Genomic DNA, 27,017 nt, shown 5'->3' on the forward strand with positions numbered 1-27,017 from the left:
TAGAGTGTGTATTAGTGTGTGAGTGTGTGTCTTAGTGTGTCTTAGTGTGTGTCTTAGTATCTTAGTGTGTCTTAGTGTGAGTTTATTAGTGTGTGTCTTAGTGTGTGTCTTAGTGTGTCTTAGTGTGTGTCTTAGTGTGTGTATTAGTGTGTGTGTATTAGTGTCTTAGTGTGAGAGTGTATTAGTGTGTGAGTGTGTGAGTGTGTGTCTTAGTATCTTAGTATGTGTGTGTATTAGTGTGTGTGTCTTAGTGTGTCTTAGTGTGTATGTATTAGTATCTTAGTGTGTCTTAGTGTGTGTCTTAGTGTGTGTGTGTGTATTAGTGTGTGTGTATTAGTGTGTGTGTATTAGTATCTTAGTGTGTGTGTATTAGTGTGTGTGTGAGTATGTGTGTGTATGTGAGTGTGAGTTAGTGTGTGTATGAGTGTGAGTTAGTGTGTGTATGAGTGTGTGTGTGTATGTGTGTGTGTATGTACGTATGTGTGTATGTACGTGTGTGTGTATGTGTGTGTATGTGTGTGTATGTGTGTGTGTATGTGTGTGTGTGTATTTGTCTTGTTTGTTTGTATCTGTGTGTGTATGTGTGTGTATGTGTGTATCTGTGTGTGTGTATGGTGCATATGAAATTAACAGCATCGGCTAAAGCGTGTGGCTAAGACACGCGGAAACGGTCACAAGAACACGGGGGGTAGTTAAAATTACACGCACACACACTCACACATACACACTCATACACTCACACACACAGACACTCACTCACATACTCACTCGCACACTCACACAAGCACACTCACACACACTCACTCCCACACTCATACACACACTCACACTCTCACTCACACTCTCACACACTCACACACACTTACACTCTCACACACTCACTCACACACTCTCACACTCACTCACACACTCACTCACACACACACTCACTCACACACACTCTCACACACACTCTCACACTCTCACACTCTCACACTCTCGTGTATGTAACGCACGCTCCGCACGTTGTCACCTGAAATGATCCGAACGCAACTTCACGCCCCCCTGAATCTCCCCCCCCCCTCCCCCCCCCCCCCCCCCCCCGTCGCAGCCTGGGAGGAGCTCGCTGGGCCACCACCGGAACCGCCGCCGGCACAAACCAACGCTAGCGGTGCCAACGCCAACGCCTCTGGCACCACCACCGGCACCACCGCCGGCACCACCGCGGTGCCAATGCCGGCACCGCCGCTGGCGCGGCCGACCAGCCGGGTTTCTGGAGTTTCGTGTCCTACAGAATGAGGTAGACTTTGGGGATGGGGTGGGTGGGGGGGATGAGGGCAGGGTGGGGGGGGGCGGCACCCCCCCTCCCCCCCGTGTGTGTGGAGGGGAGAGGGGTTTGTTTAAATCTAAAGAAGGAGAGAGAGAGTCCAGCGATAAGAACCCCGAGCTGCCCTGGTTCTACGCGACACACAGCCAGCCAAACGACGAAACGACCACGACCACGACGACCACCACCACCACCAGCACCACGACGAGGACGACGACGACCACCACCACCACCACCACCACGAGCTACGTTGTTGCTACGTTGCTGCTACGTTGCTGCTACGTTGCTAAGGGAGAGCTACGTCGAATCGACGGCTACAGTATATCGGTCCTTCCGTCATCGGAAAAATAACGACGACAAACCACCGCGAACGAACGAACGAACGACCTCGTGACTGCAGCCACCCCCCACCCCCCCCCCCCCCCAGATGCGCTACGCCCCGCCCGCCCGCTCGCCCGCCCGCTCGCCCCCACTCAGAGGCAACCGACTGTGCGGGAATCAACCGCTTACCAAAAGCCGGGGAAGGTGCGGCGGACTTCACACCACGCCGCCTACACCACCGCCACCACCACCGCCACCGCCGCCACCACCACCACCACCAGCTCCCTCCTCCACCGCCGCCGCCGCCGCCGCCGCTAGGGCCCGGCTGGACACTTTCCAGGCGAAGCCATTTCTTGGCGAGGAGGGGGTGGGGTGGGGTGGGTGGCGTCTCGGTATCGGGCCTACGGTAGGTAGGGCCTGGCGTAGGGCCTCCGGGAGGGCCGAGCGTAGGCCCTACCGCCTACCGTAGGATCTGCCTGCCGTAGGGCCTTCCGTAGGGTCTACCGCCTAGTGAAGGGTCTGCCACCGTAGGGCCTACCGTAGGATCTACCGCCTACCGTAGGATCTACCGCGTACCGTAGGTCCTACCGCCTACCGTAGGATCTACCGCCTACCGTGAGATCTACCGCCTACCGTGAGATCTACCGCCTACCGTAGGTCCTACCGCCTACCGTAGGTCCTACCGCCTACCGTAGGTCCTACCGCCTACCGTAGGGCCTGCCGCCTACCGCAGGATCTGCCGCCTACTGTAGGTCCTACCGCCTACCGTGAGATCTACCGCCTACCGTAGGATCTACCGCCTACCGTAGGGCCTGCCGTAGGTCCTACCGCCTACCGTAGGGCCTGCCGCCTACCGTAGGTCCTACCGCCTACCGTAGGGCCTACCGTAGGTCCTACCGCCTACCGTAGGATCTAGCGCCTACCGTAGGGCCTGCCGTAGGCCCTACCGCCTACCGTAGGGCCTACCACCGTACGGCCTACCGTAGGCCCTACCGCCTACCGTGAACAAAACGCGGGGGGGGGGGGGGGGGGTGGGGGGAGGCGCGGGGAGGAAAAAAAAAATCCACAAAACCGCGAGGCGGATCGACCCGTTTCTTCCGTTCCGCCGACAAACAGACAAAACTAACCGTTTTCTTCCGTCGCTCTTTCTCCTTCGACTCTACGGGGCGCGGGCGCGGGTGGCGGCGGCGGCGGCGGAGGAAGGGGGCCCACGACAAAATAAATACCGTTCAAGAATTCCCCCGCCGTCGTCACCTCCTTCCGCATCACGAGGTCGCTAAAAAACACACCCACGCCGACGCCGGCGACGACGACGAGAAAGTAGTAGTTAATAAAAAATAAAACGTCGTGGGATAACGGTAACAACTCCGCCGGCGACGACGGCGACGACGAGAAAGTAGTAGTTAATAAAAAATAAAACGTCGTGGGATAACGGTAACAACGCCGCCGCCGGCAATGCCGACGACGAGAAATTAGTAGTTAATAAAAAAAACGTCGTGGGATAACGGTAACAACGCTGCCGACGACGGCAACGAGAAAGTAGTAGTTAATAAAAAAAACGTCGTGGGATAACGGTAACGACGCCGCCGGCGACGGCGAAGTCGTAGCTTATAAAAAAAAGAGTAACATTGCGGGGGTAACGACGGCTGGCGGTGACCTCGCCGACAACGACAAATTGGGCGCTGCAAACGAGATACTTTCCGTCGCAAGACGCGAGGGGAGGAGGGGGATGAGGAGGATGAGGAGGAGGAAGGAAGGAAGGAAGGAGAACACAAATGCCGTGTCAGTTCCTACGACGAAAAGCCAACGGTACGGCGGGAGGGGTGGGCTCGGTGGGCGGGCGACTTGAGAGCGAGGCATTCCCGAGCCCTCGGGCGACCTACAAAAACTATGAAAGCTAGTTCACAAAAACACCACTACAAATAAACACATCTACACCGCCGCCGTCACCACCACCACCACCACCACCACCGTCGGGCACCACCACCACCACCATCACCGGGCTCCCCCCTACTCCACGCCAGCGTTCCCCGCTGCGTGTAGGTCTATCGCCTGCTGCTGCTGCTGCTGCTGCTGATGATGCTTCTGCTTCTGTTGCTGCGACGACGCGACGGCTAGGGGCGGCAACCGGGAGCCGGCCCCGCCGACGCGCCCCGGGGTACCGGCGCCTCCTCCTCCTCCTCTGCCACCGCCGCCGCCGCCCCAAAACTTCTCATCGGCCATGGCCGTCGCCGCACCAACACCCGCTCCCCCTCCTCCGCCTTTTCCTTTCCTCGTGCTCTCTGCACCGCCGCCGCCGCCACCGCCGCCGCCGCCGGACTTGACGACGCAGAGGTTGAGCGCCGTCTCCGCCGCCAGGAAGCCGTGGGGGCTCAGGCTGGGCACGAGCGCCGCCGCCGCCGCTGCCGCCGCCAAGGAGGTGCCACCGCCGCCGCCGCCGGGAGGCCAGGCGCCAGCAGCCCCGCCTCCTCCTCCTCCTCCGCCTCCGGACGACGCCGCCGCGACCGCAGCGGCCACGACGGCGTCGGCGAGCGGCGTCGCCTCGTCGAAGCCGCCGCCGCTGCCGCCGTCCCCGCCGCCGCCGCCGCCGCCGCCGAACGGGCTCTGGTAGGTGCGGTAGCAGTGCCAGTTGCTGGTGTGGTTCTGCACGTGCCACGAGAGGCTGGCGCTCGACGGGAAGCGCTTGCGGCAGAACTTGCAGGTGAAGAGCGACACGCCGATGTGGATGAGCGCGTGCTTGATGACGTTGCTCGAGTGGTTGAACTGGCGCTGGCACACGCGGCACGTCAGCGTGGGCATGTCCACGTGCGCCAGCTTGGCGTGCCGCCGGAGGGCGATGGTCTCGCGGGGCAGCCGGTCGCCGCACACGCGGCACGCCGGCAGCTCGGGCGACGCCGACGCCATCTCGCGCTCGGCTTCCCCCTCGGCTTCCTCGTCGCCGCGACGGCGTCGGCGCGCGCCGCCCGCGACGACGGACTCCGCCGCCGGGGCGGCCGCCGACGCCGCCGCCGCCGCCGGGGGCTCGCCGCCGCCGCCGCCGCCGGCGCCGGTGCCGCCGGGGGTGCCGCCGCCGGGGGCGCCCGAGCACTTGTGCGAGCTCATGCTCGACTGCGCCAGGAAGCTGCGCCCGCAGTCGTGGCACACGAACACGGGCACGCCGACGTGCGCCAGCACGTGCACCGCGGCCTCGGCGGCGCCGGGGAAGCGGGCGCCGCACACGCGGCACCGGCGCCCGTCGGCGTGCAGGTGCGCCAGCACGTGCTTGCGCAGGCTCGCCACCTTGCGGGCCATCGCCTCGCCGCACACGGCGCAGGACACGCGCTCCGTCTTCGGCTTGAGCGGCCGCCGCTGCTGCTGCTGCTGCTGCTGCTGGTGCTGCTGGTGGTGGTGATGCTGCTGCTGAGCGTGGTGCTGGTGATGCTGCTGCTGCTGAGCGTGGTGCTGGTGAGGCTGGTGCTGCTGGCGGCGGCGGCGGTGGTCGGGGGGGGAGTCGATGCCGTCGGCGGCGGCGGCGGCGTCGGCGGCGGCTGCCTCGGCTAGACGGTAGACGTACTGGCCGGACGAGTCGATGAGCACCGGGGTGATGTCCGGCTCGTAGGCGTGGAGCCGGTTGATGGCTCCGCCGCCGCCGCCGCCGCCGCCGCCGCCCACGGCCAGGCCCAGGCTCTCCCCGCACTCCATCTTCTCATCGTCGGCGGCGGCCGCCACCTCCTCGCCCGTTCCCCCCCGCTCCTCCTCCTCCTCCTCGTCCTCCTCCTCCTCCTCGGCGGCGGCGCCGACCACGACGTTGTTCACCACGAGGGCCGACGAGGAGAGGCCCACGACGCCGACGCCGCCGGCGCCGCCACACCACCCGACCCCCGTCACCGCGTCGCCGCCGTGCAGGTTGTTGAGGTGGCCGTCGTAGTCCATCGGCTCGTCCTTGATGGCGCACGCCAGCTGTGGTGGTGGTGGAGGTGGTGGAGTTGGTGGTGGAGTTGGAGATGGTGGTGGTGGTTGTGGAGGTGGTGGTGGAGGTGGTGGAGTTGGAGATGGTGGAGGTGGAGTTGGAGATGGTGGAGGTGGTGGTGGGGTTGGAGATGGTGGAGGGGTTGGAGATGGTGGTGGAGTTGGAGATGGTGGTGGTGGTAGTGATGGTGGTTGTGGAGGTGGTGGTGGGGTTGGAGATGGTGGTGGAGTTGGAGATGGTGGAGGTGGAGATGGTGGAGGTGATGGTGGAGGTGGTGGTGGAGTTGGAGATGGTGGAGGTGGTGGTGGAGTTGGAGATGGTGGTGGAGGTGGTGGAGGTGGAGTTGAAGATGGTGGAGGTGGAGTTGGAGATGGTGGAGGTGGTGGTGTAGGTGGTGCAGGTGGTGGTTTGCAGAGGTGGTGATGGTGGTGGTTGTGGAGGTGGTGGAGGTGGTGATGGTGGTGGGGAAGGGGGCGTTAGCAACGCACGGTTCACAGCAGGCCCCGGGTGTCACGTGCAGCGACGTGCCAGGGACCAGGGTTCGATCCCTGGGTCTGGGTCTCTCAGGGGCGTTCACAATGGCTGTGTCGGAGACACTGAGATGCTCCCTGTAGCCCTGCCTCTTTGTGAGTCTATGGGTGTCTGGGTGATGAGTCTATGGGTCTCTGTGTGATGAGTCTATGGGTCTCTGGGTGGTGAGTCTATGGGTCTCTGTGTGATGAGTCTATGGGTCTCTGTGTGGTGAGTCTATGGGTCTCTGTGTGGTGAGTCTATGGGTCTCTGTATGGTGAGTCTATGTCTCTGTGTGATGAGTCTTTAGGTGTCTGGGTGATGAGTCTATGGGTCTCTGGGTGGTGAGTCTATGAGTCTCTGTGTGATGAGTCTATGAGCATCTGTGTGGTGAGTCTACGGGTCTCTGTGTGATGAGTCTATGGGTGTCTGTGTGATGAGTCTATGGGTGTCTGTGTGATGAGTCTATGGGTCTCTGTATGATGAATCTATGGGTGTCTGTGTGATGAGTCTATGGGTGTCTGTGTGATGAGTCTATGGGTCTCTGGGTGGTCTATGGGTCTCTGTATGATGAATCTATGGGTCTCTGTGTGGTGAGTCTGTGGGTCTCTGTGTGGTGAGTCTGTGGGTCTCTGTGTGGTGAGTCTGTGGGTCTCTGTGTGGTGAGTCTGTGGGTCTCTGTGTGGTGAGTCTATGGTTCTCTGTGTGGTGAGTCTATGGGTCTCTGTGTGGTGAGTCTATGGCTCTCTGTGTGATGAATCAATGGGTCTCTGTGTGATGATTCTGTGGGTCTCTGTGTGCGATGAGTATATAGGTCTTTGTGTGGTGAGGTGAGTCTGTGGGTCTCTGTGTGATGCATTTATGGCTCTACGTGGCGAGTCTCTCTGTGAGTCCATGAGTCTGTGTGGTGAGTATCTGTGTGTGGTGAGTATCTGTGTGTGGTGAGTATCTGTGTGGTGAGTATCTGTGTGTGGTGAGTATTTGTGTGTGGTGATTCTCTGTGTGTGGTGAGTCTCTGTGTGTTGTGAGTCTCTGTGTGGTGAGTATCTGTGTGTGGTGAGTATGTGTGTGGTGAGTATATGTGTGTTGTGAGTATCTGTGTGGTGAGTATCTGTGTGTGGTGAGTCTCTGTGTGTTGAGTTTCTGTGTGGTGAGTCTCTGTGTGTGGTGAGTCTCTGTGTGTGGTGAGTCTCTGTGTGTGGTGAGTCTCTGTGTGTGGTGAGTCTCTGTGTGTGGTGAGTCTCTGTGTGTGGTGAGTCTCTGTGTGTGGTGAGTCTCTGTGTGTGGTGAGTCTCTGTGTGTGGTGAGTCTCTGTGTGTGGTGAGTCTCTGTGTGTGGTGAGTCTCTGTGTGTGGTGAGTCTCTGTGTGTGGTGAGTATCTGTGTGTGGTGAGTCTCTGTGTGTGGTGAGTCTCTGTGTGTGGTGAGTATCTGTGTGTGGTGAGTATCTGTGTGTGGTGAGTCTCTGTGTGTGGTGAGTCTCTGTGTGTGGTGAGTCTCTGTGTGTGGTGAGTCTCTGTGTGTGGTGAGAGGTCTTTTTGGGGGTCTCCCTAAAGGTGAAATAGTTTTATTGGGTGATCTAAATTGGAATTGGCTAAACCCGCCGGCCGTGGCCACAAATTTTACAGATGAATTTAACCTGTTTCAATTAATAAATGTCCCCACAAGACCCAACCTAAAAAATCCGGGACAGTCATCTCTGCTTGATGTCCTATTGACAAACGCCCCTCACAATTTCACACTGACTGGTGTTCTGGGTAATAACCTTAGTGATCACTCCTTCATTTTGTGTGAGATCATCAGCCAGACCCAAAGCCCCCCCTAAATTGGTTGAGAAGCACTCTATGAGACACTTCAGCACTCAGGCATTTACTAATGATGTGCTTCACTCAGATATTAACAAGGTCTGTGATATCCCCAACCTGACTATGGCTTGGGAGACCTTCAGGTACACGTTTCTCCAAATTCTTAACAAACATGCTCCGTTGGTTAGATTTAAAACTAAAGGCAACCGCCCACCATGGTTTGATCCTTTGATTACAAAGCTCATGAAAACTAGGGACAAGGCTTGGGCATGTGCTCAGAAAAGTAATTTGGTCAATGACTGGCTAGAATACAGGATTTTAAGGAATAGATGTGTCAAAAAAATACAGCATGCAAAAAATGCTAATTTTCCTCCACTCTCCTGGAATCACATGGAAATGCCAGGATTTTCTGGAAAACTATCAAATCTATCGAAAAGGCATCCAAAACAGACAATCTGCCCGTTGAGCTTAACCGAAATGGGGAATATTTTTCAGATCCCCAAAAAATAGTTGACAATTTTAACCTTCATTTTTCTGAAGCTGGTAATCTTTTTGATAATGTATTGGGAGTCACCCCTGCTCATGCAAATTCCGAAACCCCTGTCCAAACAATAAACGAATTTAGTTTCCAGCAAATCCACGAAAGTAATGTTCTGAAACAACTGTCCTATCTCAAAGGGTCCTCCTCTACTGGAGCAGATAGTTTTCCTGTCTTTGCTCTATTAACTGTTGGTCACCTAATACACAAACCTATAGCCCATATTTTCAACCTGTCCATCAAAGAAGCATCAGTTCCTCTAGAATGGAAACATTCCTATGTCCGTCCACTTCACAAAGGGGGCCCTAAAGATGATCCAAATAACTACCGACCTATCTCAATTTTGTCCCCGTTGATGAAAATTTTTGAAAAATTATTGACCTACCAAATTAGCAGTTTCCTGTTCACCAACAATCTACTACATCTAAAATAATCTGGGTTCCGAAAAAAGATACAGCACCACATCTGCTGCATTAGACTCTCTGAATCACATTTACAGTAGCCTTGATAATAAGCAGTACTGTGCCTGTCTTTTTCTAGACCTGTCCAAAGCTTTTGATACAGTAGACCACAACACTCTGCTTAGTAAACTAAGTTGTCTCGGTTTTTCTGAAAACGCAGTAAAATGGTTACAAAATTGCCTCTTTTCTCGCACCCAAACTGTATTCACAGATGGTTGGAGGTCAAACAGTGTTAAGATAGCAAAAGGGGTTCCACAGGGTTCCATCCTCAGCCCCCTTTTGTTCTCTCTTTATGTCAATGACTTGGGCACTGACCTGGATCATTCCAGGGTAAATCTTTTTGCAGATGACACGATACTGATTACTGCTGGCTGCTCTCCGGATGACGTGATTGCTAAGCTACAGGGTGATTTCAACAAACTACAACATCAGCTAGTTGCTCTTAAACTAGTCCTGAATACCTCCAAAACCAAGGTGCTATGCTTCTTACCAGTACTAAAGCAGGAAGTTATTTTTCCCCAATTAAATTCCTTAAATAATTGTCAAATAGAGCATGTCAAGATCTATAAGTATCTTGGGGTCATCCTGGATTAAAAACTGAATTTTGAAGATCACATTGATTATATTGGTAAAAAGACAAAAATAAAAATTGGTTTTCTGTATCGACACAAGCACTGCTTCCTCCCAATGTTCCGTTTGGAATTGATAAAAGCTACTACTGCCTCTACTTGACTGTGACATCGTGTATAAATCAGCCCCAAGTAATGTACTGAAGAAGCTTGATTCCATCTATCACTCGGCCTTAAGATTTATATTGAACTGCCCATATAGGACTCACCACTGTGATCTCTACATTGGGTCAAACTTAACTTCTCTTAATTTTCGACGGCTTGTGCACCAGATCTTATTTATTCACGATGTACTTACAAAAAAATCCGCAGACTACCTGCTGGATCTCCTCTCTCTTTCAAAGAACAAATCTGACCTGAGGTCGTCGCTCATTTACCAGCTTCACATTCCCTATTGCCGTACAAAAAACGGAGGAAGGGCCTTTGCTATTGATGCCCCCAGAGTCTGGAATGCTATTGCCAATAAACTGCAACTTGAATCACTACCAATAAGATCTTCTCTCAAAACTGCTCTAGAATTGAGTTGTACACCCCTAGCTGCCACTGCTATTCATTGGAGTAAAATAAAATACAATGTTTCGCTCCGGATGAAGCTGCAAAGTATTATCAGTATTTTGATTTAGTGTGCTGATCTTAAAGGTGCATTGAAAAATTTGATACTCCGACCGATGCTTCTGTTGTTGTAGAGTAACTCATGCAGCCAGCTATGGCTCTAGGGTTTGGTGTTACATGTTACGTAGTTTATTGTAAAAATTCGGTCACAGTCCCTGTGATCACTGTTACGTTGCAATTATGGCTTTATTTTTTGGTGATTTGGAAAACCTTTTTTTGTTTGGACATGTTTGTTTTGTTGTAGTACGGAGTTAGACTGATGGCCTAAATCTAAGTTTTTGTTGTTGTTGTTGTTTGACTTTGCATCCCACTGGGATTTTTTTGCACACAGCGTTGGTGTACACGGTGCTTTTTTCAGAAATATTTTTGCTGTTTTTTTTTCCCCCATGGATTTTCTGTTTGCACAGTCAACACACAAAGTAGTCACGTCAACATGTTTTTCTTGTTCGTGTTTTTGTTTTTCTGTTTGTGTGTGCGGTGGCTCTGCTCCGTACCTCCCCGCCCGCGTCGTCCGGCACGATGACCCGGCGCCCGCCCCCCTCCCCCGCCTCCCCTCCCCCGCCACGGCCCCCCCCCGCCGTCTCGATGCGCCAGTGACGGACGCCGGCACCGGAGCGGCCGGGGGCCGCCGGCGCCCCCGCGGCCCCCGGGGTCTCCCCGCCGTTGCGGGCGGCGACGCCGGAACGGCCGGCCCCGGCGTCCGCGCGACGCCGGAACAGCGGCGGCGGAGCGAGCGGCCCGCCGGCGCCGCCGCCGCCGCAGTCGTCGTGCCGCGGCGGCGCCGGTGGCGCCGGAGCGGCGGCGCCGGCGCCGGGTGGGGGGGCGGCGAGCGTGGCGCAAGCCTCCTCGAGCAGCTCGAGGCCGAGGCGGCGGGCCACCTGGCGCAGCTCCTCCACCTCGGCGGGCCTCACGACGGCGCGGCCGCTGTACACGAAGTCGAGCGCCCGCTCGAAGCTGGGCGCCGACACGGCCGGCAGGACGAAGGGTCCCATGCCACCGCCGGCGGCGGCGGCGGCGGCGCCGACGGGATCGACGGCCGTGCCCGCCGGCGAGGCCGCGGACGACGCCGCCGCCGCCGGCGACGCCGCCGCCTGACCGGCGTTGCCGGCGGCGGCGGCGTTGCCCGAGGACGGGGGGGCGGCGGCGGCGGCGGCGACGCCGGCGGCGACCGAGCCGTGGGTGAAGAGGGCGCGGAAGTAGGCGCTGGCGCCCACCAGCACCGCCTTGTGCACCAGGAAGCGGCTCGTCTCCACCTCGACGACGGCGTCGCAGAAGGCGCCGCGCCGGCGGAGGGCGGCGAGCGACGAGAGCAGGCGGCCCGGGTGGCGGGCGCTCCACACCGACACCGACTCGGACGACGACGACGACGACGCGGACGGCGGCGAGGAGGCGACGCCGGAGGGCGGCGGCGGCGGCGCCGTCGCCACGGCCGTGACGGCGGCGGCGTTGCTGTTGGCGCCGCCGCCCGGCGACGACGACGACGAGGGGGATGACGATGAGGACGAGGAGGAGGAGGAGGAGGAGGAGGCGTCGCCGACCGCGGCACACATGGCGGGCGAGGGGGGAGGGAGGGGGGTGCCGCCTGGTGGTGGTGGAGGGGGCGGGCGAGGCGGCAGAGGTTGGGGGGGGGGGGGGGGGGTCACCGTTAACCGCGATGTAAACGCAAACTCGTTTCGTTTCAGCGGGAAATCAACTCCTTGAAAAAATCCGTCGTTCATTTAAAGCGCCGCTTTAAATCAACGACTTCGTTTGACCTGCGGTCGGGAAGTTCGCCAACGGCGCGGCTGCCTGGCCCCCCCCACGTCAACGCTTGCGTGAACTCGTTGATCACTTGCGTAACTCGTCACATAAATTAGCCGTGCCACTACCGCGCTTCGCCCTGGGACTTGGATCCACCACGCCCGGCCGCCTTCGTCTCCCCGGTGGTGGCGATGTTGACACACCGCAGCAGTTACTCGTTTGGGGCCGAGTCGACCTAGGGGTCGGCCCAGGACCGGTTCAAATAATCATCACCGGTGGTGGTGGTGGTGGCCGTGAGTGGGAATCGAACTCGGGTCGCCGGGTTCTTAGCGCGGCGTAGCGCTAACCGCTACGCCGCAATACGTTACAGCTTCCACACACAGACACACACACAGACACACACACAGACACACACAGACACACACACAGACACACACACACAGACACACACACACAGACACACACACAGACACACACAGACACACACACAGACACACACACACAGACACATACGCAGCGCGCTAACCGCTACGCCGCAGTGCGTTACAGCTTCCACGTGCGCGGGTCACGTGACAGATTTGACGTCACAGCTCGCTTGCCGTGCAAAAAATAAAATGCATTATTGAGCTCCCCCTCCCCCCCCCCCCAAAGAAAACTAAAGTGTACTTTTTAATAATTGTTGCATGGTGGACAGTTTGGAAAGTACCCAAATGGCAAATTTCCAGTTTGCCGGGAAGTACGCTAAACATTTTGACCAGACACACATATTCACAACTTTGCCTTTTTTTATATATATGGAGATAATAAGGCATCCATACAAAATGTAAATTGCTTTAAAGTAGCGAATTAATTGCTTAATTGATGCAGGCATGCATTGTCACCGGATCTGAGTACGTGTGCAAAACTTGGAATTGATTGGACGACAGAAAGGAGACTAAATTTTGATTGCAAGATTTGACCACGGGAGTCAAGTGAAGTAAAACCGTTGAAAGAAATACGAAAAACCTGCGTTGGACCCTCTCATAGCCATAACGAAACAGGAGTCGTGTTGAGATGTTCAAACCCCAAACGGATTAAACATTTTGCAAGGAATCAAAGTTACTGCAATAACCATACACGCACGCCACGCACAAGTATATACTTACTGTAGTAGCATCGACCGACTCCATAATAGTATCTATCAACTCTATAGTAGCTACTAACTCTACAGTAGTATAAATTGACTGTGTATCCCTCTGTGTGTCTCTGTGTTGTCTCTCTCTGCTTGTGTCTGTCTGTGTGTCTCCGTGTCTGTGTTTTGTCTCTCTCTCAAATGTAGTTCTACCTGATGACGATTGTTTGTGTTGCAATCGAAACGTCGTATTCTATTACCGAATTAAATTTCTTTCAACGCGACTTTACCGAAAGAACCAAAGAGTATCTACTAACTCTACAGTAGTATATACTAACTCCACAGTAGTATCTACTAACTCTACAGTAATATCTACTGACTACAGTAGTATCTACTAACTCTACAGTAGTATCTACTAACTCTACAGTAGTATATACTGACTATAGTAGACTCTACTATCACTACAGTAATATATACTGACTACAGTAGTATCTACTAGCTTTACAGTAGTATATACTGACTATAATAGTATCTACTATCACTACAGTAGTATATACTAACTCCACAGTAGTATCTACTAACTCTACAGTAATATCTAATGACTATAGTAGTATCTACTAACTCTACAGTAGTATCTACTAACTCTACAGTAGTACCTATCACTACAGTAGTATATACTGACTATAGTAGACTCTACTATCACTACAGTAATAAATACTGACTATAGTAGACTCTACTATCACTACAGTAATATAGACTGACTATAGTAGTATCTACTAACTCTACAGTAATATCTACTGACTATAGTAGTATCTACTAAATCTACAGTAGTATATACTGACTATACTAGTATATACTAACTCTACAGTAGTATATACTGACTAAAGTAGTACCTATCACTACAGTAATATATACTGACTATAGTATCTACTATCACTACAGTAGTATATACTGCCTCTAGTAGTAAATAATGACTATAGTAGTATATACTAACTTTCAGTAATATCTACTGACTATAGCAGAATCTACTATCACTACAGTAGTATATACAGACTACAGTAGTATCTACAAACTCTACAGTAGCATATACTGACTATAATAGTATATACTAACGCTACAGCAATATCTACTGACTATAGTAGCATCTACTATCACTACAGTAATATATATACTGACTATAGTAGTATCTACTATCACTACAGTAGTATATACTGACTATAGTAGTATATACTGACTATAGTAGTATCTACTAACTCTACAGTAATATCTACTGACTATAGTAGTATCTGCTAACTCTACAGTAGTATATACTGACTATAGTAGTATATACTGACTATAGTAGTATATACTGACTATAGTAGTATCTACTAACTCTACAGTAGAATATATCTACTATCACTGCAGTAGTATATACTAACTATAGTAGTATCTACTAACTCTACAGTAGTATCGACTGACTATAGTAGTATCTACTGACTATAGTAGTATCTACTAACTCTACAGTAGTATCTACTATTACTACAGTAGTATATACTGACTATAGTAGTATCTACTAACTCTACAGTAGTATATACTGACTACAGTAGTACATATCACTACAGTAGTATATACTGACTATAGTAGAATCTACTAACTCTACAGTAGTATCTACTGACTATATTAGTATATACTGACTATAGTAATATCTACTAACTCTATAGTAGTATCTACTGACTATATTAGTATCTACTATCACTACAGTAGTATCTACTAACCCTACAGTAGTATCTACTAACTCTACAGTAGTATATACTGACTATAGTAGTATCTACTGACTATAGTAGTATCTACTAACTCCACAGTAGTATATATTGACTATAGTAGTCTATACAAACTCTACAGTAGCATATACTGACTATAATAGTATATACTAACTCTACAGTAATATCTACTGACGATAGTAGTATCTACTAACTCTACAGTAGTGTCAACTGACTATAGTAGTCTCTACAAACTCTACAGTAGTATATACTTACTATAATAGTATAAAGTAACTCTACAGTAATATCTTACTATAATATCTAACTCTACAGTAGCATATACTGACTACAGTAGTATCTACTTTCACTACAGTAGTATATACTGACTATAGCAGTATCTACTAACTCTACAGTAATATATACTGACTATAGTAGTATCTACTAACTCTACAGTAGTATATACTGACTATGACAGTATATACTAACTCTACAGTAATATCTACTGACTATAGTATCTACTAACTCTGCAGTAGTATATACTGACTATATTAGTATATACTGACTATAGTAGTATCTACTAAGTCTACAGTAGTATATACTGACTATAGTAGTATCTACTAACTCTACAGTAGTATATACTGACTATAATAGTATATACTAATTCTACAGTAATATCTACTGATTATAGTAGTATCTAACTCCACAGTAGTATATACTGACTATAGTAGTATCTATTAACTCTACAGTAGTATATACTGACTACAGTAGTACCTATCACTACAGTAGTATATATTGACTATAGTAGACTCTACTATCACTACAGTAATATACACTGACTATAGTAGTATCTACTATCACTACAGTAGTATATACTGACTATAGTAGTATCTACTATCACTGCAGTATATACTGAATATAGTAGTATATACTAACTCTACAGTAATATCTACTGACTATAGTAGTATCTACTAACTCTACAGTAGTATATACTGACTATAGTAGTATCTACAAACTCTACAGAAGTATATACTGACTATAGTAGTATCTATCACTACAGTAGTGTATACTGACTACAGTGGTATCTACTATCACTACAGTGGTATATACTGACTATAGTAGTATCTACTAACTCTACATTAATATCTACTGACTATAGGAGTATCTACTAACTCTACAGTAGTATATAATGACTATAATAGTATATACTAACTCCACAGTTGTATATACTGACTATAATAGTATTTACTAACTCTACAGTAATATCTACTAACTCTACAGTAGTATATACTGACTACAGTAGTACCTATCACTACAGTAGTATATACTGACTATAGTAGACTCTACTATCACTACAATAATATATACTGACTATAGTCATATCTACTATCACTACAGTAGTATATACTGACTACAGTAGTACCTATCACTACAGTAGTATATACTGACTATAGTAGACTCTACTATCACTACAGTAGTATATACTGACTACAGTAGTACCTATCACTACAGTAGTATATACTGACTATAGTAGACTCTACTATCACTACAGTAATATATACTGACTATAGTAGTATCTACTATCACAACAGTACTATATACTGACTATAGTATAATCTGCTAACTCTACAGTAGTATCTACTAACTATATTAGTATATACTAACTATAGTAGAATCTACTAACTCTACAGTAGTATTTTCTGAAAACAGTAGTACCTATCACTACAGTAGTATATACCGACTAAAGTAGAATCTAATAACTCTACAGTAGTATCTACTGACTATATTAGTATATACTGACTATAGCAGTATCTACTATCACTACAGTAGTATACACTGGCTATTGTAGTATCTACTAACTCTACAGTAATATCTACTGACTATAGTAGTATCTACTAACTCTACAGTAGTATATACTGACTATAATAGTATATACTAACTCTACAGTAATATCTACTGACTAAAGTATCTACTAACTCTACAGTAGTATATACTGACTATATTGGTATATACTGACTATAGTAGTATCTACTAACTCTACAGTAGTATATACTGACTATAGTAGTATCTACTAACTCTACAGTAGTATATATTGACTATAATAGTATATACTAATTCTACAGTAATATCTACTGATTATAGTAGTATCTAACTCCACAGTAGTATATACTGACTATAGTAGTATCTATTAACTCTACAGTAGTATATACTGACTACAGTAGTACCTATCACTACAGTAGTATATATTGACTATAGTAGACTCCACTATCACTACAGTAATATACACTGACTATAGTAGTATCTACTATCACTACAGTAGTATATACTGACTATAGTAGCATCTACTATCACTGCAGTGGTATATACTGAATATAGTAGTATATACTAACTCTACAGTAATATCTACTGACTATAGTAGTATCTACTAACTCTACAGTAGTATATACTGACTATAGTAGTATCTACAAACTCTACAGTAGTATATACTGACTATAATAGTATATACTAACTCTACAGTAATATCTACTGACTATAGTAGTATCTACTAACTCTACAGTAGTATCTACTAACTCCACAGTAGTATATACTGACTACAGTAGTACCTATCACTACAGTAGTATATACTGACTATAGTAGACTCTACTATCACTACAGCAGTATATACTGACTATAGTAGACTCTAATATCACTACAGTAATATATACTGACTATAGTAGTATCTATCACTACAGTAGTATATACTGACTACAGTGGTATCTACTATCACTACAGTAGTATATACTGACTATAGTAGTATCTACTAACTCTACATTAATATCTACTGACTATAGGAGTATCTACTAACTCTACAGTAGTATATAATGACTATAATAGTATATACTAACTCCACAGTTGTATATACTGACTATAATAGTATTTACTAACTCTACAGTAGTATATACCGACTACAGTAGTACCTATCACTACAGTAGTATATACTGACTATAGTAGACTATCACTACAGTAATATATACTGACTATAGTCATATCTACTATCACTACAGTAGTATATACTGACTACAGTAGTACCTATCACTACAGTAGTATATACTGACTATAGTAGACTCTACTATCACTACAGTAATATATACTGACTATAGTAGTACCTACTATCACAACAGTAGTATATACTGACTATAGTATAATCTGCTAACTCTACAGTAGTATCTACTAACTATATTAGTATATACTGACTATAGTATAATCTACTAACTCTACAGTAGTATTTTCTGAAAACAGTAGTACCTATCACTACAGTAGTATATACCGACTAAAGTAGAATCTAATAACTCTACAGTAGTATCTACTGACTATTTTAGTATATACCGACTATAGTAGTATCTACTAACTCTACAGTAGTATATACTGACTACAGTAGTATCTACTATCACTACAGTAGTATACACTGGCTATTGTAGTATCTACTAAATCTACAGTAATATCTACTGACTATAGTAGTATCTACTAACTCTACAATGGTATATACTAACTATAGTAGTATCTACTAACTCTGTAGTAGTATCTACTGACTATAGTAGTATCTACTGACTATAGTAATATCTACTAACTCCACAGTAGTCTCTATCAACTCTACAGTAGTATATATTGACTACAGGAGTACCTATAACTACAGTAGTATATACTGACTATAGTAGTATCTACTTACTATACAGTAGTATATACTGCCTACAGTAGTATCTACTAACTCTACAGTAGTATATACTGACTACAGTAGTATATACTGACTACAGTAGTACCTATCACTACAGTAGTATATACTGACTATAGTAGACTATCACTACAGTAATATATATTGACCATAGTAGTATCTACTGACTAAAGAAAGATCTACTAACTCTACAGTAATATCTAGTGACTACAGTAGTATCTACTGACTCTACAGTAGTATCTAGTAACTCTGCAGTAGTATATACTGACTACAGTAGTACCTATCACTACAGTAGTATATACTGACTATAGTAGAATCTGCTAACTCTACAGTAGTATCTACTGACTATATTAGCATATACTGACTATAGTAGAATCTACTAACTCTACAGTATGTACTGACTATAATAGTATAAACTAACTCTACAGTAATATCTACTGACTATAGTAGTATCTACTAACTCTACAGTAGTATATACTGACTATAATAGTATATACTAACTCTACAGTAGTATATACTGACTATAGTAGACTCTACTATCACTACAGTAATATATACTGACTATAGTAGTATCTACTATCACAACAGTAGTATATACTGACTATAGTATAATCTGCTAACTCTACAGTAGTATCTACTAAGTATATTAGTATATACTGACTATAGTAGAATCTACTAACTCTACAGTAGTATTTTCTGAAAACAGTAGTACCTATCACTACAGTAGTATATACCGACTAAAGTAGTATCTACTAACTCTACAGTAGTATATACTGACTACAGTAGTATCTACTATCACTACAGTAGTATACACTGGCTATTGTAGTATCTACTAACTCTACAGTAATATCTACTGACTATAGTAGTATCTACTAACTCTACAGTGGTATATACTAACTATAGTAGTATCTACTAACTCTGTAGTAGTATCTACTGACTATAGTAGTATCTACTGACTATAGTAATATCTACTAACTCCACAGTAGTCTCTATTAACTCTACAGTAGAATATACTGACTTCAGGATATATCTACTATTACTGCAGTAGTATATACTAACTATATTAGCATATACTGACTATAGTGGAATCTACTAACTCTACAGTAGTATGTACTGATTATAATAGTATAAACTAACTCTACAGTAGTATATACTGACTATAGTAGTATCTACTAACTCTACAGTAGTATATACTGACTATATCAGTATATACTGACTATAGTAGTATCTACTAACTCGATAGTATCTACTGACTATAGTAGTATCTACTAACTCTACAGTAATATCTACTGACTATAGTAGTATCTACTAACTCGACAGTAGTATAAACTGACTATAGTAGTATATACTAACTCTACAGTAGTATAAACGGACTATAGTAGTATCTACTAACTCTACAGTAGTATATACTGACTATAGTAGTATCTACAAACTCTACAGTAGTATATACTGACTATAATAGTATATACTAACTCTACAGTAATATCTACTGACTATAGTAGTATATACTAAATCTACAGTAGTATATACTGACTACAGTAGTATCTACTATCACTACAGTAGTATATACTGACTATAGTAGTATCTACTAACTCTATAGTAGTATCTACTGACTATAGTCGTATCTACTAACTCTAAAGTAGTATCTACTGACTATAGTAGTATCTACTAACTCTACAGTAGTATCTACTGACTATAGTAGTATCTACTAACTCTACAGTAGTATCTACTGACTATAGTGGTATCTACTAACTCTACAGTAGTATCTACTGACTATAGTGGTATCTACTAACTCTACAGTAGTATCTACTGACTATAGTAGTATCTACTAACTCTATAGTAGTATCTACTATCACTACGGTAGTATATACTGACTATAGTAGTATATACTAACTCTACAGTAGTATATACTGACTATAGTAGTATCTACTAACTCTACAGTAGTATATACTGACTATAGTAGTATCTACTAACTCTACAGTAGTATATACTGACTATAATAGTATTTACTAACTCTACAGTAGTATATACTGTTATAGCAGTATCTACCGACTTGATAGTACTATTTACTGACTATAGTAGTATCTACTAACTCTATATTAGTATATACTGACTATAGTAGTATCTACTAACTCTACAGTAGTATATACTGACTATAGCAGTATCTACCGACTTGAAAGCAGTATATACTGACTATAGTGGTATCTACTGACTGTAGTAGTATCTACCGACTTGATAGCAGTATATACCGACTATAGTAGTATCTACGGATTATAGTAGTATCTACCGAAGAATTAACCTGAGCGTTTTCTTTTTTTTTGGCATTTTGAACGCTAATGAGACTTCCCCCTCCCCATCCCCACCGATCACGTGTGTGCGTTGCTAGGGGCAATGACCACAAGTCAGCGTTCACGCTCTCAGCGTATAAAAGGAATTGGTCATTTAACTACTTTAAACTTGACGGATAGGAAATACGAATAGGATGGGAAAAACGAAGAGCGCTCTCTCATCGCGGGGCTTATCGGGCTTATCGCGTGGTATCTGTCGACTGTTTTGATCCGTAAACCCCATAGTTTGTCAGTTAAAAGCATCGCAAGATGTGTCCACACACACACAGACAGACAGACAAACAAAAATTACTTATATAGGGTAAGACACTGCTACTTACGTACACATTATCTTGAATAACAATGTCACTAGGATGTTGTTACGCGTTGTCTTTGAAACTGATTGGCCTACATCAGAGGCAGCAGCCTCCTTGAACATCTTAACATAACTCCTGCTTTATTATGGCCAGAAAGGGGAAAATCTATTTTTATGTTTTCATACTTTGATACTGGCACAAAAGGTGCCATGCTGTAGTTTCATTTGACGAGGTACCAAGGGCTCCCCCAACTTAGCCGCGCGAGTTAGTTTTGAGACAATCGCTACCTACGTGACTTTACCCAATAGAACCAAAGAGTATGGATCCTAGCAGTCACGAAAGCTTTAAATATAGAATCGCTACCTGGCCAGGTAATAAGGGGGGGGGGGGGCACCTCCAGATGAATCGCGTAAGTTATTTTTCAGATGAGCGGTACCATGGCCATCACAAATGATGGCCGCTCACACCAAGTGGCTGATATCATCATCGTGTGTGGTGAGTCTGTGGGTCTCTATGATGATGAGTCTGTGGGTCTCTGTGTGGTGAGTCTATGGCTCTCTGTGTGGTGAGTCTATGGCTCTCTGTGTGATGATTATGTGGGTCTCTGTGTGGTGAGTCTATGGCTCTCTGTGTGATGAGTCTATGGCTCTCTGTGTGATGATTATGTGGGTCTCTGTGTGATGAGTCTATGGCTCTCTGTGTGATGAGTCTATGGCTCTCTGTGTGATGAGTCTATGGCTCTCTGTGTGATGATTCTGTGGGTCTCTGTGTGGTGAGTCTATGGCTCTCTGTGTGGTGAGTCTATGGCTCTCTGTGTGATGAGTCTATGGCTCTCTGTGTGGTGAGTCTATGGCTCTCTGTGTGGTGAGTCTATGGCTCTCTGTGTGATGATTCTGTGGGTCTCTGCGTGGTGAGTCTATGGGTCTCTGTGTGATGAGTTTATGGCTCTGTGTGGTGAGTCTATGGCTCTCTGTGTGATGATTCTGTGGGTCTCTGTGTGGTGAGTCTATGGGTCTCTATGGTGATGATTCTGTGGGTCTCTGTGTGGTGAGTCTATGGCTCTCTGTGTGATGATTCTGTGGGTCTCTGTGTGGTGAGTCTATGGGTCTCTGTGTGATGAGTCTACGGCTCTCTGTGTGGTGAGTCTATGGTTCCCTGTGTGATGATTTTGTGGGTCTCTGTGTGATGAGTCTTTGGCTCTCTGTGTTGTGAGTCTATGCGTCTCTGTGTGATGATTCTGTGGGTCTCTGTGTGGTGAGTCTATGCCTCTCTGTGTGATGATTCTGTGGGTCTCTGTGTGGTGAGTCTGTGGCTCTCTGTGTGGTGAGTCTGTGGATCTCTGTGTGGTGAGTCGATGGCTCTTTGTGTGGTGAGGCTATGGGTCTCTGTGTAGTGAGTCTGTGGCTCTTTGTGTGGTGAGTCTGTGGGTCTCTGTGTGGTGAGTCTGTGGCTCTCTGTGTGATAAGTTTGTGGCTCTCTGTGTGATGAGTCTGTGGCTCTCTGTGTGGTGAGTCTGTGGGTCTCTGTGTAGTGAGTCTATGGCTCTTTGTGTGGTGAGGCTATGGGTCTCTGTGTAGTGAGTCTATGGCTCTTTGTGTGGTGAGTCTGTGGGTCTCTGTGTGGTGAGTCTATGGCTCTCTGTGTGATGAGTCTGTGGCTCTCTGTGTGGTGAGTCTGTGGGTCTCTGTGTAGTGAGTCTATGGCTCTTTGTGTGGTGAGGCTATGGGTCTCTGTGTGGTGAGTCTGTGGGTCTCTGTGTGGTGAGTCTGTGGGTCTCTGTGTGGTGAGTCTGTGGCTCTTTGTGTGGTGAGGCTATGGGTCTCTGTGTGATGATTCTGTGGGTCTCTATGTGGTGAGTCTATGGCTCTCTGTGTGATGAGTCTGTGGGTCTCTGTATGGTGAGTCTGTGGGTCTCTGTGTGATGAGTCTGTGGGTCTCTGTGTGGTGAGTCTGTGGGTCTCTGTGTGGTGAGTCTGTGAGTCTCTGTGTGGTGAGTCTGTGGGTCTCTGTGTGGTGAGTCTGTGGGTCTCTGTGTGATGATTCTGTGGGTCTCTATGTGGTGAGTCTATGGCTCTCTGTGTGATGAGTCTATGCCTCTCTGTGTGATGATTCTGTGGGTCTGTGTGGTGAGTCTGTGGCTCTCTGTATGGTGAGTCTGTGGGTCTCTGTGTGATGAGTCTATGCCTCTCTGTGTGATGATTCTGTGGGTCTGTGTGGTGAGTCTGTGGCTCTCTGTGTGGTGAGTCTGTGGGTCTCTGTGTGGTGAGTCGATGGCTCTTTGTTTGGTGAGGCTATGGGTCTCTGTCTAGTGAGTCTATGGCTCTTTGTGTGGTGAGTCTGTGGGTCTCTGTGTGGTGAGTCTATGGCTCTCTGTGTGGTGAGTCTGTGGGTCTCTGTGTAGTGAGTCTATGGCTCTTTGTGTGGTGAGGCTATGGGTCTGTGTGGTGAGTCTGTGGTTCTCTGTGTGGTGAGTCTGTGGGTCTCTGTGTGGTGAGTCTGTGGCTCTTTGTGTGGTGAGGTTATGGGTCTCTGTGTGATGATTCTGTGGGTCTCTGTGTGGTGATGAGTCTATGGGCCTGTGGCTGGATTGGAACCCAGGCTTCTCAAGTGTCTGTGACCTCTCAGCCCCCAGAGGCAAACCACATTTTTTGCTCCACTCAACGTGAGTTCCCCTCCTTCAACTCAAGTTGCAGGAGACACCGAGGTAACTGGAGTGCCCTCAAGTTGCCCGCCCCATGGAAACGCAACATTACAGCCAAACCAAGGCCTCCCGCTGGGTTCAGTGTTAATCACTGAGACTCCGATAGGGTTCATTGCTAGTCACTGAGACTCCCATAGGGTTCAGTGTTGATCGCTGAGACTCCCATAGGGTTCAGTGTTAATCACTGAGACTCCCACAGGGTTCAGTGTTAATCACTGAGACTCCCATAGGGTTCAGTGCTAGTCACTGAGACTCCCATAGGGTTCAGTGTTGATCGCTGAGACTCCCATAGGGTTCAGTGTTAATCACTGAGACTCCCACAGGGTTCAGTGTTAATCACTGAGACTCCCACACGGTTCAGTGTTAATCAATGAGACTCCCACAGGGTTCAATGTTAGTCACTGAGACTTCCATAGGGTTCAGTGTTAATCACTGAGACTCCCATAGGGTTCAGTGTGAATCACTGAGACTTCCATAGGGTTCAGTGTTAATCACTGAGACTCCCATAGGGTTCAGTGTTAATCACTGAGACTCCCACAGGGTTCAGTGTTAATCGCTGAGACTCCCATAGGGTTCAGTGTTAATCGCTGAGACTCCCATAGGGTTCAGTGTTAATCACTGAGACGCCCATAGGGTTCAGTGTTAATCACTGAGACTCCCACAGGGTTCAGTGTTAATCACTGAGACTCCCATAGGGTTCAGTGTTAATCACTGAGACTCCCATAGGGTTCAGTGTTAATCACTGAGACTCCCATAGGGTTCAGTGTTAATCGCTGAGACTCCCACAGGGTTCAGTGTTAATCACTGAGACTCCCACAGGGTTCAGTGTTAATCACTGAGACTCCCATAGGGTTCAGTGTTAATCACTGAGACTCCAATAGGGTTCAGTGTTAATCACTGAGACTCCCACAGGGTTCAGTGTTAGCCACTGAGACTCCCATAGGGTTCGGTGTTAATCACTGGGGCCCTCAGTGAAAAACACTCACAATACACACTCACATATACACACACACTCACAATACACACTAACATATACACACACACACTCACATGTACACACTCACAACACACACTCTCGCATATTCAAACACACCCACACACAAATATACACACACATATATACACCCACATCCACACACATATATACACACACACCCACACACAAACATACACACAGCACACACACACACTTGCCCCTACAGACTGTAGGGGCAAGTGCTGTGAGCCGGAACAGCACACGAGGGGGTGGGTGGCCAGCACAAGACCCGGCCGCCTTTGTCTCCCCAGTGCTGGCGATGTTCACTACACCGCTACACCAGGTACTCACTTGAGGCTGAGTCGACCTAGGGGAGGCCCAGGACCGGTTCAGATAATCGTCACCGACGGTGTTGGACGTGAGCAGGAATCGAACTCGGGTCAGCGGGTTCGTGGAGCAGCGTAGCGCTAACCACCGCTACACTACCACTCCCCACAGTCACTCGCAACACACACACATTGAACACGCACAACAACCGCCATTCGCCACTAAGTGGCGGCGGTGACGTCACCACGACGCTTGTGCCAGGCCATGTGCACCTTGAGAGCCACGTGAAGTGTCGAACGCCCGCTGGCAGGAGGTCACGGGGCAGACCCAGGTGCCACGGGTCGACTGACTGAGATGACTGGCTGATGCACCACCTGTGCCACCTACTGTGCCAACCTGCTGTGCTTTAGCCACCCGGCGCTCCGCTCGTTGTTGTGAGCGTCGCTCCTCCGCCCTCCGTTGTTGTTGGAGGGCGACTGCCTCCAACTGCCCAGTAGCGTCCTTCACGAGCCTCCTCCACAGAGGCCAATCTTGACACCGCTGGTACCGGTCATTGGCAAGTCCACTCAGCTCCACGTCCTCCTGTACCACGTCACTCCATCTCTTCTCTAGCCCGTGCCGCGCCCGTTTAGCCCACTCGATCCGGCCGAACAAAAGCTGTTTCGGCATGCGGTGGCTGGGCATGTGGGCTACATGACGCAGCCAACGCAGCCTTGCCTGCCGGAGGAGCTCACCGATGGGACCTTGCCCAGATCTTTCAAATATTTGTGAGCTCCTCACACAATCCAGCCTGGTTAAACCTAGGATGGATCGTAGGCAGGCTAGCCTTAATGTTTCTAACCGGCGAAGATGTTCCATTAGGGGGGTCCACGTTTCGCAAGCGTAGAGAAGGGAGGGAATGACCGTGGCCGAGAAGACCTGAAGCTTAGTGCGGAGTGACAGACCAGGTAGCTTCCACACAGCATTACACGACCGATGAAAAGATATTGCCGCTCGACTGATTCGTAGTGAGACCTCTGCTGTTAAACTGGAGCCGGTCATAAGCACACTGCCCAGGTATGGGAAACTCTCCACTCTCTCCACAACTGCCTCATCACCGATTTGGAGTTGTTTCAGTGGAGTGTCCAATGGTACAAAATAGCCAGGCAGGTGTTTAGTTTTGGTGGGGCTGATGGTAAGTCCCCACCTCTTAGTGGCAAGCTCCAGTCTCAGCAGCAGCGTCTCCAACTCCTCCTCTGAATGAGCAGCTATTACCAAATCATCGGCATACATAATGTGGTTGAGCAATAGCGACCCATCCCTTGACCGCACCCGGGCATCGATCAGCCTCCCATTATATCTGTACCAAATGGAGATTCCCCCGGTACAGCTATTGAAGGCTTCACGAACTACGTGGTCAAAATAGATGTTAAATAATGTGGGAGTCAGAGGACATCCCTGTCGCACCCCAAGGTGTACAGGGAATGGCTCCGACTCCCGGCCACGTAGTTTTACCCGGGCCCGCTCACCATCATGAAGGTCCTTAATGATCGTGAACAGAGGTTCAGGGACTCCGAAAGCACGAAGAAAAACCCAGAGCCCATGCCTACTGATGGTATCATAGGCCTTGACCAGGTTAATAAAGCAGAGATGTAGGTCTTGTTGGAATTCCCTACACCTCTGCTGTAGCAGACGGACAGAAAATATGGCATCTGTGCAGGACCGCCCTTTCCTGAAACCGTATTGGGGCTCCGCAAGCCTCTCCTCAGCGTGCCTGGTGGGGCGATGCTGAATAATCCTTGCCAGGACCTTTCCCAGCACACTGAGGAGTGAGATGCCCCTGTAGTTGTTACAGTCTGTGCGGTCCCCCATCTTAAAAAGGGGGACCCACCAGGGCATCCCTTCCAATCCTGCGGAACCCGTCCAGTGGTCCATACCGTTGTTATGATGTCATATAGGGCAGT

General features: G+C 47.9%; 1 protein-coding gene across 1 annotated transcript in view; it reads right to left on the reverse strand.

Moving 5' to 3' along the window:
• Window positions 1–3,410: 3,410 nt before the first annotated feature.
• The window catches only part of LOC142908393 (uncharacterized), a 31,160-nt gene continuing 7,553 nt past the window's right edge, over window positions 3,411–27,017 (reverse strand). Inside the window, exons 2-5 of the mRNA XM_076059002.1 lie at window positions 10,625–11,712; window positions 4,204–5,566; window positions 3,711–4,029; window positions 3,411–3,417 (exon numbers count right to left, since the gene is read on the reverse strand). Of these exons, the coding sequence (XP_075915117.1) occupies window positions 3,411–3,417; window positions 3,711–4,029; window positions 4,204–5,566; window positions 10,625–11,680 (2,745 nt within the window). The 5' untranslated portion in view covers window positions 11,681–11,712. The remainder of the gene's footprint in view (window positions 3,418–3,710; window positions 4,030–4,203; window positions 5,567–10,624; window positions 11,713–27,017) is intronic.

This window comes from Petromyzon marinus (assembly GCF_048934315.1).
Source record: "Petromyzon marinus isolate PM22_M1 ecotype Great Lakes invasive population chromosome 83 unlocalized genomic scaffold, UKy_Petmar_22M1.pri1.0 chr83_unloc.3, whole genome shotgun sequence".
NCBI classification, from domain to species: Eukaryota; Metazoa; Chordata; class Hyperoartia; order Petromyzontiformes; family Petromyzontidae; genus Petromyzon; species Petromyzon marinus.